The sequence below is a fragment of the Eucyclogobius newberryi genome, unplaced genomic scaffold (genome assembly GCF_026437365.1).
Source record: "Eucyclogobius newberryi isolate DKJ021-1_F unplaced genomic scaffold, fEucNew1.0.hap1 SCAF_3, whole genome shotgun sequence".
NCBI classification, from domain to species: domain Eukaryota; kingdom Metazoa; phylum Chordata; class Actinopteri; order Gobiiformes; family Gobiidae; genus Eucyclogobius; species Eucyclogobius newberryi.
In genome coordinates, this window is record NW_027315945.1 from 9784613 (window position 1) to 9798915 (window position 14303).

At 41.8% G+C, this 14303-nt stretch overlaps 1 protein-coding gene across 1 annotated transcript; it reads right to left on the reverse strand.

Annotated features, from left to right (window-relative positions):
- Positions 1 to 3140: 3140 nt before the first annotated feature.
- On the reverse strand, positions 3141 to 13749 carry lysmd1 (LysM, putative peptidoglycan-binding, domain containing 1). Its single transcript, XM_072460651.1, has 3 exons — positions 13547 to 13749; positions 4252 to 4520; positions 3141 to 3505 (listed from the first exon to the last, which is right to left on the reverse strand). The coding sequence occupies exons 1-2, from the start codon at positions 13694 to 13696 to the stop codon at positions 4266 to 4268; spliced, it is 405 nt and encodes a 134-aa protein (XP_072316752.1). The 5' UTR covers positions 13697 to 13749; the 3' UTR covers positions 3141 to 3505; positions 4252 to 4265.
- Between the last annotated feature and the right edge of the window lie 554 nt (positions 13750 to 14303).

Genomic DNA, 14303 nt, shown 5'->3' on the forward strand with positions numbered 1-14303 from the left:
TGTGCGCGCGCATGTGTGTGTGTGTGTGTGTGTGGTGACAAACATGAGGCAGCAGTCCTCTGTGGCTGCTCAGGTCCTCCTCAGGTTTTCACAAGTAAAATCATGCAGTAAAGGCAAACTAATGAGGCACGAGACGTTTTTAAAATAAAATGTTTTTTTGTATTCCTTGTACATTATTTTCCAAGTAGAACAATTACTCTAACAATCAAATTAACTGACACGTTTTTCAGATTTCTCTTCTCTGATCTAATCTTCGGGTCGTCTGATCATTCCAGTTTGATTTTTTTCCTTTTCTTCTTTTTTTTTTGGTAAGTGCAACATTTAAAGGAATTATGGAAGATTTTTTGGCGCCAAATCTGAGTCTCATTTCCTCGTGGCGTGGACAGCCGAGTAGTTCATTCACATGTCAATCATAGGACGCACCTACTGCACACTTGCAGCCTCGTCGGCTCGTCCCCAGGAGAGCAGCATGTTTCCCTGGCTGCACATGCGTGGTTGATATGCCAGTGTGTAAGCACATGGATCTATTATAATACAGTTCCCTCAATGTACAGGACAAAATGAAGACAGAGAAAGACAGTTTGAGCTGGCTCAGAAGAGACGGAAATCTACGGAGACGAGAGATGCGATGCGATCCGTAGCGCTAATAAACAAATGCACGTGTAGCAGCGAGGCTTTTCTCTGCTTCCGCTTGAGTTCTCAAATCAGTAGTATACAGCAAGTTAGAATGTGTTTACCGTTCTGTTTTCTCAAATGTTTCAATACGACTGTGTGTAATAATAATATGTGTCACCCTGAACAAGCTGGACAATCAAAAAGTGATTTGTTTAAAGTTAGTTTTTAATAACTATTCATGGCCCAGTACAAACAATAAAAAAACTGCTGTGAAAATGTATTTCTTCGGTAAAACATTGTTTGTAGTTTTGAGAGAATACATTTTTCTGTAACGGGCCAACAAAGTACTCTAGTAAAGTAAGAAAACATGGACGTTGTTGGCTCTGCACAGTGAGACCGTGAGGCGGCAGTACATTTGAATCTCCATCATACGACACATCATATGACCACTGACTGCCATAATAACTGCAAGCTTCACATTCCTCAAGCCCTCGCTCTCTACTGTACTTGAACAACCAACCATGTGAAGAATGCAGTTCATGCGACAATGAAATCAAGCGTCAAGCATAAAACAAAACAGTCGTGAAAGTAAAAGGACATTAACTGTAGAGCTTATGCAGATGACGTCACAAGCGCCCACCTTTCAAAATTTGCTTTAACCCCTTAAAATACCGGCGTCTGCATTTTTTTTATTTTGTCAATCATCAGATCAAAAAATAACGATCAAGCTCCTGGGAAGGCAAAATATATAAAGAAATCTTTAACCCACTTATGATGAATCAGATGAATCAGGGCCAGTTTGTTCTCCAAAAAAGAAAAAATACCATAAAAATAATACGTTAAAAAATAATTGCACTGCATAGACTTAAAAATAGAAAAAGGACATTTAAGTCAGGCCGAATGATGGGGATTTTAACCACATAGGTCAAAATCCACCTGTAGCAAGACTATAAACGTTTTATCATTAAGGATTCAATGCAATATTTGTTGTTCTTCACCTCCTGTTACTCAAGCGCTACTTCAAAATTGAAACATTGAAACTAAGCTGATGAAAACACAGTGAATGGAAAGTTTTAAATGTTCTTGTGTAAAAGCTTAAAAAGCATCCAAACTGTGAAAGAGCTGCAACAGGCTAACAAATACAACACTGCTACAAATGTATTTTGTACCTAAAATACAAAAAAATTGAAAATCAGGTTACTTTTCAGTCCTTAAATAAGCCATTTCTGAGTCTGTGCGTTGAGGATATGAATTGAGTTGAAGTGTCCATTATCACCTCCTGTCGTTTGCTAAAAAGCTTGCTAATGCACAGTCTCAGCAACAGATAAACATCTTTAATATTCCATGTTTCTATAGGTTAATTTGAGCAAAACAATAGCTCAATAGGCAAAACTTAGACAAAAAATAGATGAAGCAAAGAATCATATTTTATCAGTTGTGCCGTCCGTAATTCTCCCATTCAGTGGCATTTTTGGAATATAAATGACGTCAGTGCAGAAGCTCAACACAACATAGAATCACTGTTGCTTGCTCTTGTCGACATATGGCTTTTTGTCTCCGGAACAAAACGCGCTTTGTTCCAGAAAGGTCGTCACTCACACTTTCCCATTGCCACGAGAGAGAGCTAGAAACAGTCAAGACCCGGTGATATGTCGTGAACTGGAGGAAGACTGAGGACAGAAGTGAATGTAAGACTGCAGCTTTGGTCAACACAACTACCGTATTTATGTATCAATTTACATTTTTGCTAAAAGAGTTACGTGGAATATCCTATGTAATCTCTTTATATAGGATCTCTTTACCACACTATTGCATTGAACGTATCTCCATGGAGACAAGCCGGTAAAGCAATCATTAGCAATCTAAACACCTAATAAATAAGGCCATTTTGAAGTCATTTTAAAGTCATTTCGTGCACTACTTTTAAGGAAAGTCTTATTGAATGCATCAGACTTTGCCATGAAATATACAAAAATAGTAAATTCATAAATGTTGAACCTGATGATTTGTCTGACTGACTAGACTCATTGTATTACAACAAAAATCTGCATTTTAACAATATTAGTTTTAGCTGCCCTCCATCTGCATTAAATATTATTGGCTGTTGTGATGTCACGTGAACACAAACTATTGGGGGGGAAAATACGATAAAAAATACGAAAATTATACGTTAATAATGTAAAATCACGACCCGTGGTATTACAGATTTGTATTGCAATATCTTCACCCGCAAGGTTAAGCCAGTATCAAGGATCAATCTCAATCTGAAAAAATAAAAAAATACCCCCAAAGTCCTTGGCACCGTGTTGATTCTAAACATGCCTAATTCACAGCGGGAGCCGACTGCATGCAAAGGTCGGGGGACAAGCAAATCAATAAATAAATCATAATTAAATCATATTTCGTAAACAGTATGTCAGTAATTATTGCTGCGAGTTAATTTGTCGCTGCTGCTGCTGTTGTTGTTTTGTGCCGGGACGGAAAAATGTAATCTACATTCAATTTCATTTATTTCCCACGGCAACAACAAAAAAGGAGCTACCATTCAAGCAAATATAAATACAATTGAAATGACTCCACAACAATGCAGAGAATCTTTCTGTAAATAGTTTTTCAAAAAAGTTGTAGAAAAGTGAAATGCAAAAGTCCTGAGTGACCCTGAGTGACTCCTGTCAGTTTGCGGTGCGTTTTTGCTGTTGAGTCGTTGCAGTCTTTGTCTAATACGTTTCACAGTTCAAACATCTCGTCCTCCGTCTTTTTGAGCTTCCTGGTCAGTCTGGTGATGGTGCGTGGGACGGTCACTGCTGAGTTATGCTGTGGAGGTAAAATGAGACTTTGAGATCTCCTGAAGGAAGTCCGACTACTGCAAGCCGCTTCAAACGCTGAGATCCTGCACGGACGAGAGCGAAAAGTACATCACGTAATCAATACGGACTCAATGCAATATATTTGTGGCAAGAAACATCTCTCTTTTAAATAAACAGACAAAAAACAACGACTGAAATGTGTTTTTTATTTTTTTGATATTGAACGACAATGTGGCAGCACGGTGTGTATTACCGATTTTATTAATTATGACTCATGAATAGTTTGAATAGAAATGATCACAAATGCTTCTCGAAAACACTGTTTACATAACTGACCGTTTAATAAAATCACTAAAGTTAAACCAATGAGTTTCGGGTGTTTATTACACAGACATAAGTGAATTAGCCTCTGTCATTACTTAGAGCGCAACATTTTTTTCACTATTTTATCAATATCAAATCACTTTAATTATTAATTTTAATGTACAGGGTTTTTAACAACGTGTATTTCTCCCAAACATCTCCACAGACACTTTCTGATGATATTAGAAGGTGGAAAGTGAATCAAGAACCAGATTTGCAGATTTAAGTCACAATCTAAGCAAATTTAAACTCTTTAAACGCACACTGATGTTTAATCTGATCAGTTTTCTATTATGTATTGTTGTTTAAGGCTTCATTTAATGACAAAGATAAACTCCAAAAGCTAAATTTCGGGCTCGTTTCAAAGAATTTCATCATCACAACTACTTTTGTTTCCTTCTATTATTTCTTTTGCATATTTATTAGAAGTTAAGTTAATTCCCACAATCCTCTGACATCTCCGTACCGTTTCTCCGCATCTTAGCACCCTTTGACGGCGGCGCCCTTGGACTGGCTTATCAAACCGTCCAACCGTTTGAGAAAGTCGCCCGGCGCGAGTTCGGTGATGTCCCTGCAGTCGTCCTGCTGCCGCTCGGTCGCCGGCCCGTCCCCGTCCTCTTCTTCGGCCGAGACCGCGCAGGCGTCCAGCTCGGCCATGACCGGGATGGACAGGGACTTCTTCAGGAAAATAGACTCGTTGGTGTACAGTCGGTTTGCACGTTTAATCTGCTCCATCTGAAAGAGAACGTCACGGTGGACATGGCGCTGGGCATTTATAATCAGTGTAAATATCGATCTATGCATGGCTAATACTCGAGGTTGTTTTCAGCACTGCAAAGTTACTAGTCGAAAGGTAATTGCATTTTCTAACATGTATGTGTGTTTGTTGTAGGGAAGGCAAAACCATGTACCCTAACCCTAACCCCCTAACCCGTATAAATGCGCAAAACCCACAATATCAAATGTTAGTGTTACAATTATTGTGAGAAAAGCATCACGATTGAATGATTATTCATGATTATGGACACCGAATAACAGAGAAATCTTTAATTTTCTTTCATTCCTGTTGTCGAATATGTTACTATTCCCCGAAGTTTGTGACCGGCTTTACAAAAAATTAAATATAACATTTACATTTGCATTTAACTGTTTTTTGGATGATAGATTGAACTGAAAAGACTTCTAAAATAGTCATGGTCATTGTTTTTTTTTAATATTGTGACTTGAATAATCACGATAATCGGTTAAAATAATAATCTTGACATCCCTAGTTTGTAATAGAGTATAATTCTAGCACGTAATGGTACAAAACATTTACAATCATCAGAATGAATTAAGTCCCAGCAGAATGAATTAAGTCCCAGCAGAATGAATTAAGTCCCAGCAGAATGAATATTAAATATAACTACACTGCATTGCCTGCTCTGATTGGCCAGAGCTCACCGCGGTGAAGTTAGTTTCACGTTGGACGTTGGATATTCGCCTCCGCAACTAGAGCGGGAGCTTCCTTTGAGTGTGCCCCGCCTGCAGTAGCTCGACGCGGGGAGCTGCGCGCTGAAGTGCCGCTTGGTACGCCAGTTAGGGACCGACTCTAAAGTACCGTTTGTTTAAAAATGTTATCTTAAAAAATATCAAACGTATTTATATTAAAAAAAAAACAATATTGAGCATGAATCCAAGTTGCTAATATTAGATGCATTAGTCCTTTTGGGCTGAAAATTTTCAGCTGAAGATTATTTTCAATAGCTCCTAAATCAGCTAGCCTAGATAGTAAACGCTAAGTGATTATGGTAGTTTGAGTCTCCAGGTGTCGCACACACCTTTTACTTTTTCAAATTAACCCTTTATAGATTTTTGAAAGAATTTTTTTTTCGTCAAAAATCAAGGATTCTTTTCAATAGCTCCTAAGTCAGCTGACCTAGAAAGTCAAACCCAAGTGATTATAGTAGTTGTGGTCTCCAGGTATCACGCACACCTTTTACTTTTTCAAATTAACCCTTTGAAGATTTTTAAGGAATATTTTTCATCAAAAAACAAGGATTCTTTTCAATAGCTCCTAAGTCAGCAAACCTAGAAAGTCAAACCCAAGTGATTATAGTAGTTGTAGTCTCCAGGTATCATGCACACCTTTTACTTTTTCAATTTAACCCTTTGTAGAATTTTAAGGAATATTTTTCATCAAAAAACAAGGATTCTTTTCAATAGCTCCTAAGTTGGCAAACCTAGATAGTAAATGCTAAGTGATTATAGTAGTTGTGGTCTCCAGGTATCACGCACACCTTTTACTTTTTCAAATTAACCCGTTGTAGATTTTTAAGGAATATTTTTCGTCAAAAAACAAGGATTCTTTTCAATAGCTTCTAAGTCAGCTGACCTAGAAAGTCAAACCCAAGTGATTACAGTAGTTGTGGTCTCCAGGTATCACGCACACCTTTTACTTTTTTCAATTTAACCCTTTTATAGATTTTTAAGGAATATTTTTTGTCAAAAATCAAGGATTCTTTTCAATAGCTCCTAAGTTAGCAAACCTAGATAGTAAACGCTAAGTGATTATAGTAGTTGTGGTCTCCAGGTATCACGCACACATTTTACTTTTTCAAATTAACCCTTTATAGATTTTTAAGGAATATTTTTCATCAAAAAAACAAGGATTCTTTTCAATAGCTCCTAAGTTGGCAAACCTAGATAGTAAATGCTAAGTGATTATAGTAGTTGTGGTCTCCAGGTATCACGCACACCTTTTACTTTTTCAAATTAACCCTTTCTAGATTTTTAAGGAATATTTTTTGTCAAAAAAAAAAAATGATTCTTTTCAATAGTTCCTAAGTCAGCTGACCTAGAAAGTCAAACCCAAGTTATTATAGTAGATTGAGTCTCCAGGTAACACGCACACCTTTTACTTTTTCAATTCAACCCTTTTTGAATTTTAAGGAATATTTTTCGCCAAAAATCAAGGATTATTTTAGCAGTTAGCAAACACCGTAGAGTTGCTGAACTGACTGATAAACGGTCAAGGAAACGGCCTGTGCTACTGGACCCTGGACCACAGAATGTCAGCAAAGCTTTGAGGCCTTAAAAGCCAAGCTCACCACGGCCCCGGTACTTTGCCTACTCTGACTTCTCCCTCCCATTCATTCTGGAGGTTGGTGCAAGTCATGCTGGATTGGAGGCAGTGCTCTCCCAGGACCAGGAAGGGAAGGTGCGACCTCTTGCGTACGCCAGTCGAGGCCTACGCCCAACTGAGCGCAACATGTCCAACTACAGCTCCATGAAGCTAGAGTTGTTGGCCCTTAAGTGGGCCCTGACTGAGAAATTCAGGGAGTAACTGCTAGGACACAAATGTGTGATCTATATGGACAACAATCCCCTGAGTCATCCCTCCTCAGACACACTGGGAGCTGTTGAGCAGCGCTGGGCCGCCCAGTTGGCCTCTTTTGATTTTGAATCAAAATATCGTTCAGGTGTAAGTGTAACCAAAATGCTGACACTTTGTCTCGCCAGCCTGGCACTTCCTTACAGGAAGTGGCAACGGGAACTTGGGGCACATGTCTGCCTGGGCAGTTAAAACAAGCCCTACAAGGAATGGTTACACAGGCAACACAGTCCCTTGTGACTTTTCTACCGCAAGTTGCCCCTGCTGACCTCCGCGAGCTTCAGCAGTCTGACCCCGCCATACAGGAGATCCTGACCTTTTGGCAACAAAATCGACAGCCCACTCGTGAAGAGCGACGAGCCCTCTCTTCGACTGCCCTCTTAGTGCTGGCCCAGTGGGACCGCCTGGTAGAGTTAGAGGGGCTGCTGTATCGGCAGGTGTTTCGTCCTGACGGTGGTGGGGCTGTGTATCAACTCCTTCTGCCTAAAGCCTTGGTCCAGAATGTCCTCACCCAGGTCCATCAGGAGCATGGACACCAAGGAATAGAGGACTCTGGCCTTGCTGTGTTCCCGGTGCTATTGGCCAGGTATGTCACGGGAGGTAGCCCAATGGTGCCAGGCTTGCGAGAGATGTCAGCATGCAAAGGACAACCAAGCACGGGACTGTGTGTCTGACACTCGGACCTGCAGTGTGGGGGCGCCCCAGGGCACTGTCCTCGCGCCCTTTCTCTTCACCCTTTACACTGCAGACTTCAGACACGACACTGCAGAAGTTCTCTGATGACTCTGCCATCATCGGACTCATCACGGACGACGATGATGCGGAGTACAGGGGACTGGCGCAGGACTTTGTGGACTGGTGTCAGCGGAACCACCTCCTCATCAACGCGGGGAAGACCAAGGAGATGGTGGTGGATTTCCGCAGACGCCACCCCACTGCCCCCTTACCAGTGAACATCCAGGGAAGGGACATTGAGAGAGTGGACTCATACAAGTACCTGGGTGTTCATCTGAACCACAAACTGGACTGGACTCATAACACAGACGCACTGTACAGGAAGAGCCAGAGTCTGCTCTACCTCCTGAGGAGACTCAGGTCTTTTGGAGTGACAGGGCCACTCCTGAAGACCTTCTATGACTCTGTGGTGGCATCAGCCCTCCTGTACGGTGTGGCCTGCTGGAGCAGCAGCATCGCAGAGAGGGAGAGGAGGAGGCTGGACAAAGTCATCAAGAAATCCAGCTCCGTCCTGGGCTGCGCTCTGGACTCGGTGCAGGAGGTGGGGGACAGAAGGGTCCTGGCTGGATTCACATCTATGCTTGATCATGAGTGCCACCCCCTGCAGTCCGCTCTGGAGAGCAGCTTCAGTGAGAGACTGATCCACCCTCGCTGTGTGAAGGAAAGGTTTCGCAGGTCTTTCCTTCCTGCTGCTATCAGACTTTATAACTGTGATAAAATGTGAATATATGATTATATTTCTGTGATATATTTTATCTGCATAATAGTGATATTTTATCTGCATCATTAGTCTAAGAGTAGAACGGGTGTGTGACAAACTGCATTTGTGAAGGGGTCGTAAAGATGGACCAAAGGGTGTTGCCCCAGGAGGGGGTGTGACAGCCCAGAGGAGTTTGGGTAATGTTTACCCAAGGCTTGATCTCTAGGAAAAATACCAGCTGTAAAACAAGTGCCTTGATGTGAGGCTGACCAATGAGAAATGTGACCCGCCTATTCCAGATAAAATCTAATAAACCAACCAGCATGGGAAAAAACGGGGTGAGACGCAGGAGGATCAGCCAGGCTGCTTACCATAGCTTGAGTGATCAGTCCCGGCATTTTCTCCCAAGCTTGCCATCCAAATGTCTGATATTTCTGTGTCGTTTCATGTTCTAAGTTGAATTGTGTTCTTGATGTGTTACGGAATAGCATCGGTGTTTGTCCATGACAATAACTAACACTGTTAGTCCTGAACACTCGCAATACTGACTTAACAATGTGCAATTCCGTCATATGTGCAATATGTGCCGTCGTGACACATATTCATGTGCAATTACTGTCGTGATCACATGCAATGGTATTTATGTATTTATTTATTTTTATCTTTATTATTTTTCCCCTCCATCCCTTGTTGGGTAATGGGAGTTTTTGTTTATAAGAGATCTTCTAATGAAAGTGTTTTTCAAACTTCCTATAAGTGATCTGTTCTTTTCTTCTGTATCTACCTCTGTATCTACCTGCGTTGCATCAATGAAATTTCCCCATGTGGGACAATAAAGGAATATATTATCTTGTCTTATCTTACTCCGTACCACCCAGCAGGAAATGGGCAGTGTGAGCGGTTCAATCGAACACTTCACAATATGTTGCGTGCTCTTCCTGCATCCCGTAAGAGGGACTGGAGTGGTTGCTTACCCCAGGTGCTCTACGCATATAACACCACTCCCCACCAGTCCACTGGTGAGTCTCCATTCTTCCTGATGTTTGGGCAAGAACCAAGTCTGCCTATTGATTTCTTGTTGGGTAGGGTGCAAGACCCCGTGGGGGGGAAGTGTGCATGAGTGGGTGTTACGACCACCTGGCTCAACGGCAGCCAAACAAAGAGGGGAGTCCACACAGCATTCACAATAATTAATAGTATATTTCTATTATAAATAATCAGGCCCTGACAAAAGAAACTAATGTATCTGTGTAGATGGCAACTAACTAAGTGTAGTGTGATATGTATCGTTGCAATGAAAATGTGCAGAAATAAAACTGTGCTGACACACAGTACAGCAACCAGTCTTGGGGCGCGGCGAGAGAGAGAGAGACTGCTCCCACCAGCCTCCCTTATATCCAGGCTGGCTCCACTCAAGCTAAACGATCCTAAGGTGTGTTAGGAGGGACCTGCAGTGGAGAGAATCACCTGGCAACCAGGAGAGGGTGCTGACTCCCACTGCCCAGGGAGCTGACACCCCTACAGAATCCCTAGGTTCGTAACAGTGGGTGAAAAGAGCACCAGACGCGTCTTCAGGTGGCTTTCAACGGGCCAAGAGAAAGATTGCGTCTGGCGGCCTCACGCAGAAAGGCAAATCATGACCAACGGGTCATAGATGTGCCATTTAAGGAAGGCCAGCTGGTGCTACTTCGCGATTACAGTGCTAGGGGTTGTCGGAAGACCCAAGACCTGTGGGGTCCTCAACCTATGTTGTCCTGCAAGCCCCAAGGGAAGATGGTGTGGTACACGGTGGTACACGGTGGCTCCTGTGGATCAACAAACCAAGGTAAAAAGGGTCCACCGATCCCTGTTGAAGGTCCTGCTTTGCAGTGATTTTGAGTTGTTTTTACAGCCGCCGGTGTGGCAGCCAACAGTTGTGCCCCAAAACTCATCCCACGTCCCATTACACGTGCCGAGTGCTCAAGAACCATTAGTTGCTCTCCCCACCGTGGTCACTGACCAGGCTCCGCCAGCAATTGACCCTGTGGCCAATCCTGGCTTCAGCGAGGCATCGCCGGTCCACTCGCACGACTGCTGGCCAATACCTAAATCCCCACCGTATTCCAAGGTCCCTAGTTGAACAACCATCCGGCCAAGGTGCTCCTGTGTCACCCTCCAGGCTGACACAAGCAGTTTTTAGGCCTTGGTGTTAAGTTGTGTTTCATCGTCGGGGCGACGATGCATTTCGGGGGGGGTGGAATGTGGCAATATGGGCTGTAGAGGCCTGTGCTGAGGGTACACTTACCTGCCGCTCCGTGGCGCTCAGCTGGCAGACTATTTAAGCGCGCCCTCCTCATCCGCCTCTCGTTTCGCCCACACGCTCTTCCGGGCCTTGGTTGTTGGCCACTCCGTCCTCCATTCCAGTTAGTGACAATCCCGCGGCTTCGATTCATTCATTTCACAAATTCATGAATTAAATTCTTCCGGTAGTGCTGCTGCAGTGCCACAGGCACCCATAATCCAGTCCGGGGCTCTGGCAAATCACCTAGCAGGTAATGAACTCCCAATTCTCCTCAGTCATTCAGTTTCAATGCTCTTAAATCCCGGTTTGCCCCAGATACACCGGTCAAGTACACCCGTTTGGCTTTTAACGCCTTGTCCATGACCACGCGCCGCAGATTGCGGCGAAGGCGCTGTTGTGCGGCAACAGCTGGCCAACGTTGCGTGCGCTGGTCCACTCAGTATGGATGCAGCCTGTGGTGTGGCGCGATCCCATTGAGCAGCTAAGGAAGTATCGTGTGCTACTCCGTCAACCATGCCCGGTATGTGCCGAGAATTTATTAAGATCAGTTTCGATTGAATGTAGTAATTCCACTGATAATATTGCAGGTCTCCTGTGGTGTTCCGCAGCGGCTTGGGCACGCCCCCCTCTGCTGTTTAGTTCCTTCTTGGCTTCTTTTTGTTTTGTTCCTGCTCTGTTCTGATCCTGTATTGTGCCTATTTTGCCGTCCTGTTTTGTTCCTGTTTTGTCCCTATTTTGTTCTTATTTCGCCTACTATTATAATCACTTGGGTTTGACTTTCTAGGTCAGCTGACTTAGGAGCTATTGAAGAGAATCCTTGATTTTTGACGAAAAATATTCCTTAAAAATCTATAAAGGGTTTTAAATTGAAAAAGTAAAAGGTGTGCGTGATACCTGGAGACTACAACTACTATAATCACTTAGCATTTACTATCTAGGTTTGCTAACTTAGGAGCTATTGAAAAGAATCCTTGATTTTTGACGAAAAATATTCCTTAAAAATCTATAAAGGGTTAAATTGAAAAAGTAAAAGGTGTGCGTGATACCTGGCGACTCAAACTACTATAATCACTTAGCGTTTACTATCAAGGCTAGCTGATTTAGGAGCTATTGAAAAGAATCCTTGTTTTTTGACGAAAAATATTCCTTAAAAATCAACAAAGGATCAATTTGAAAAAGTAAAAGGTGTGCGTGATACCTGGACACTCAATCTACTATAATAACTTTGGGTTGACTTTCTAGGTTACCCGATTTAGGAGCTATTGAAAAGAATCCTTGATTTTTGACCAAAAATATTCCTTAAAAATCTACAAAGAGTTAAATTGAAAAAGTAAAAGGTGTGCTTTATACCTGGAGACCACATCTACTATAATCACTTAGCATTTACTATCTAGGTTTGCTAACTTAGGAACTATTGAAAAGAATCCTTGTTTTTTGACGAAAAATATTCCTTAAAAATCTACAAAGGGTTATTAATTTGAAAAAGTAAAAGGTGTGCGTGATACCTGGAGACCACAACTACTATAATCACTTGGGTTTGACTTTCTAGGTCAGCTGACTTAGGAGCTATTGAAGAGAATCCTTGATTTTTGATGAAAAATATTCCTTAAAAATCTATAAAGGGTTAAATTGAAAATGTAAAAGGTGTGCGTGATACCTGGAGACCACAACTACTATAATCACTTAGCTTTTACTATCTAGGTTTGCTAACTTAGGAGCTATTGAAAATAATCCTTGTTTTTTGACGAAAAAATATTCCTTAAAAATCTACAAAGGGTTAATTTGAAAAAGTAAAAGGTGTGCGTTGTACCTGGAGACTCAAACTACTATAATCACTTAGCGTTTACTATCTAGGTTCGCTCATTTAGGAGCTATTGAAAATAATCCTTGTTTTTTGACGAAAAATATTCCTTAAAAATCTACAAAGGGTTAATTTGAAAAAGTAAAAGGTGTGCGTTGTACCTGGAGACTCAAACTACTATAATCACTTAGCGTTTACTATCTAGGTTCGCTCATTTAGGAGCTATTGAAAATAATCCTTGTTTTTTGACGAAAAATATTCTTTAAAAATCTACAAAGGGTTAATTTTTTAGCCCAAAAGGACTATGACATCTAGGATTAGCAACTTGGATTCATGCTCAAAGTTCTTGTTTTTTTTTTTATAAATATGTTTATATTTTTTAAGATATAAACATACTTTAGAGACGGTCTCTAACTGGCGCACCAAGCGGCACTTCAGCGCGCAGCTCCCCGCGTCGAGCTACTGCAGGCGGGGCACACTCGGAGGAAGCTCCCGCTCTAGTTGCGGAGGCGAATATCCAACGTCCAACGTGAAACTAACTTCACCGCGGTCCAGAGCTCAGAGAACATGTGGAAATACCTTAATTCGGCTGTAGGCTGTTTAATTGATCACGTTTTGTATAAACTTGATAACGTAACTAGTACTTTTAATATAGATTTTATTTTTTTTGTATAGGGACAGTGCATTTTAATCTGCAACAGTGCAAATATGCCAGATTATATCAAATTCTAGTTTTCATCGTAATATTTTGGATGTTTCACACATTTGGCAACAGTAGTTTGCGCTTGTCTTGACTTTTATCTTAATGCGTCTCATAAACGTGTAATAAACGTGTATTAAACGTGTAATAAACAGCACATGCGCTCCTCACCGTCACTCCGTACTTGAGCGCCAGGCCCTGCAGCGTCTCCCCGGGCTGCAGAGTGTGTTCCACCCGCCTGTGGTGCACCGGGGACCGGACCAGGCTGCCGTACGACCTGGTGCGGCTGCAGGCGGGCAGTGCGATCCGCTCTCCGGACATGGTGACGGGGCGGAGCAGGTTTACGAGCGGAAAGCGGCTTAACTCCAGCAGCCGCCAGGAGCGGACGCAAACTTTAATAAAAGATACAGCCAAATCTATGGCACCGTAATGTACGCGGTCGTGACGCTAGAGTGCCTTCCAGCCACTTTTTAATACATTTAAATTACAATAAAATAAACGCAAACTACACATCCACACAGTCCATCCGGTCGCACGCTCATCTCTCCCGTTTAACGTCAGATGACCGACGGTGCGTTCAGGAACATACAGAAACTAGACTCAAAGATGCGTAAGTGTTAAAATATACAAACTGGCTATTTAAATGCATATTTTTTCATCTCATGTTATTAGATTGTACATTCACAAAACTCACATTATTATTATTATTATTATTATTATTGTTATTATTATTATTATTATTATCATTATTATATTTATACATGAGTATTTAACGTGTAAACATAAAACATACAAAATAAAAATAATCTTGAAGTCCCTGTACGTAATTTATTCATGCATTTATTGTATTGAATATTTTTAGAAAAGCATGCGTCCTTACTGTTGACTTGCATCTCCACAACCCTGACTAGTACTTGATCTGAAGAGC

What these genes read in the sequence shown, in the direction of transcription:
- lysmd1 (XM_072460651.1), bottom strand. Translation starts at nt 13,696, where the DNA reads ATGTCCGGAGAGCGGATCGCACTGCCCGCCTGCAGCCGCACCAGGTCG. An exon ending in CGCTCAAGTACGGAGTGACG is followed by an intron (nt 4,521 to 13,546) that starts GTGAGGAGCGCA and finishes GTTCTCTTTCAG; the next exon opens with ATGGAGCAGATTAAACGTGC.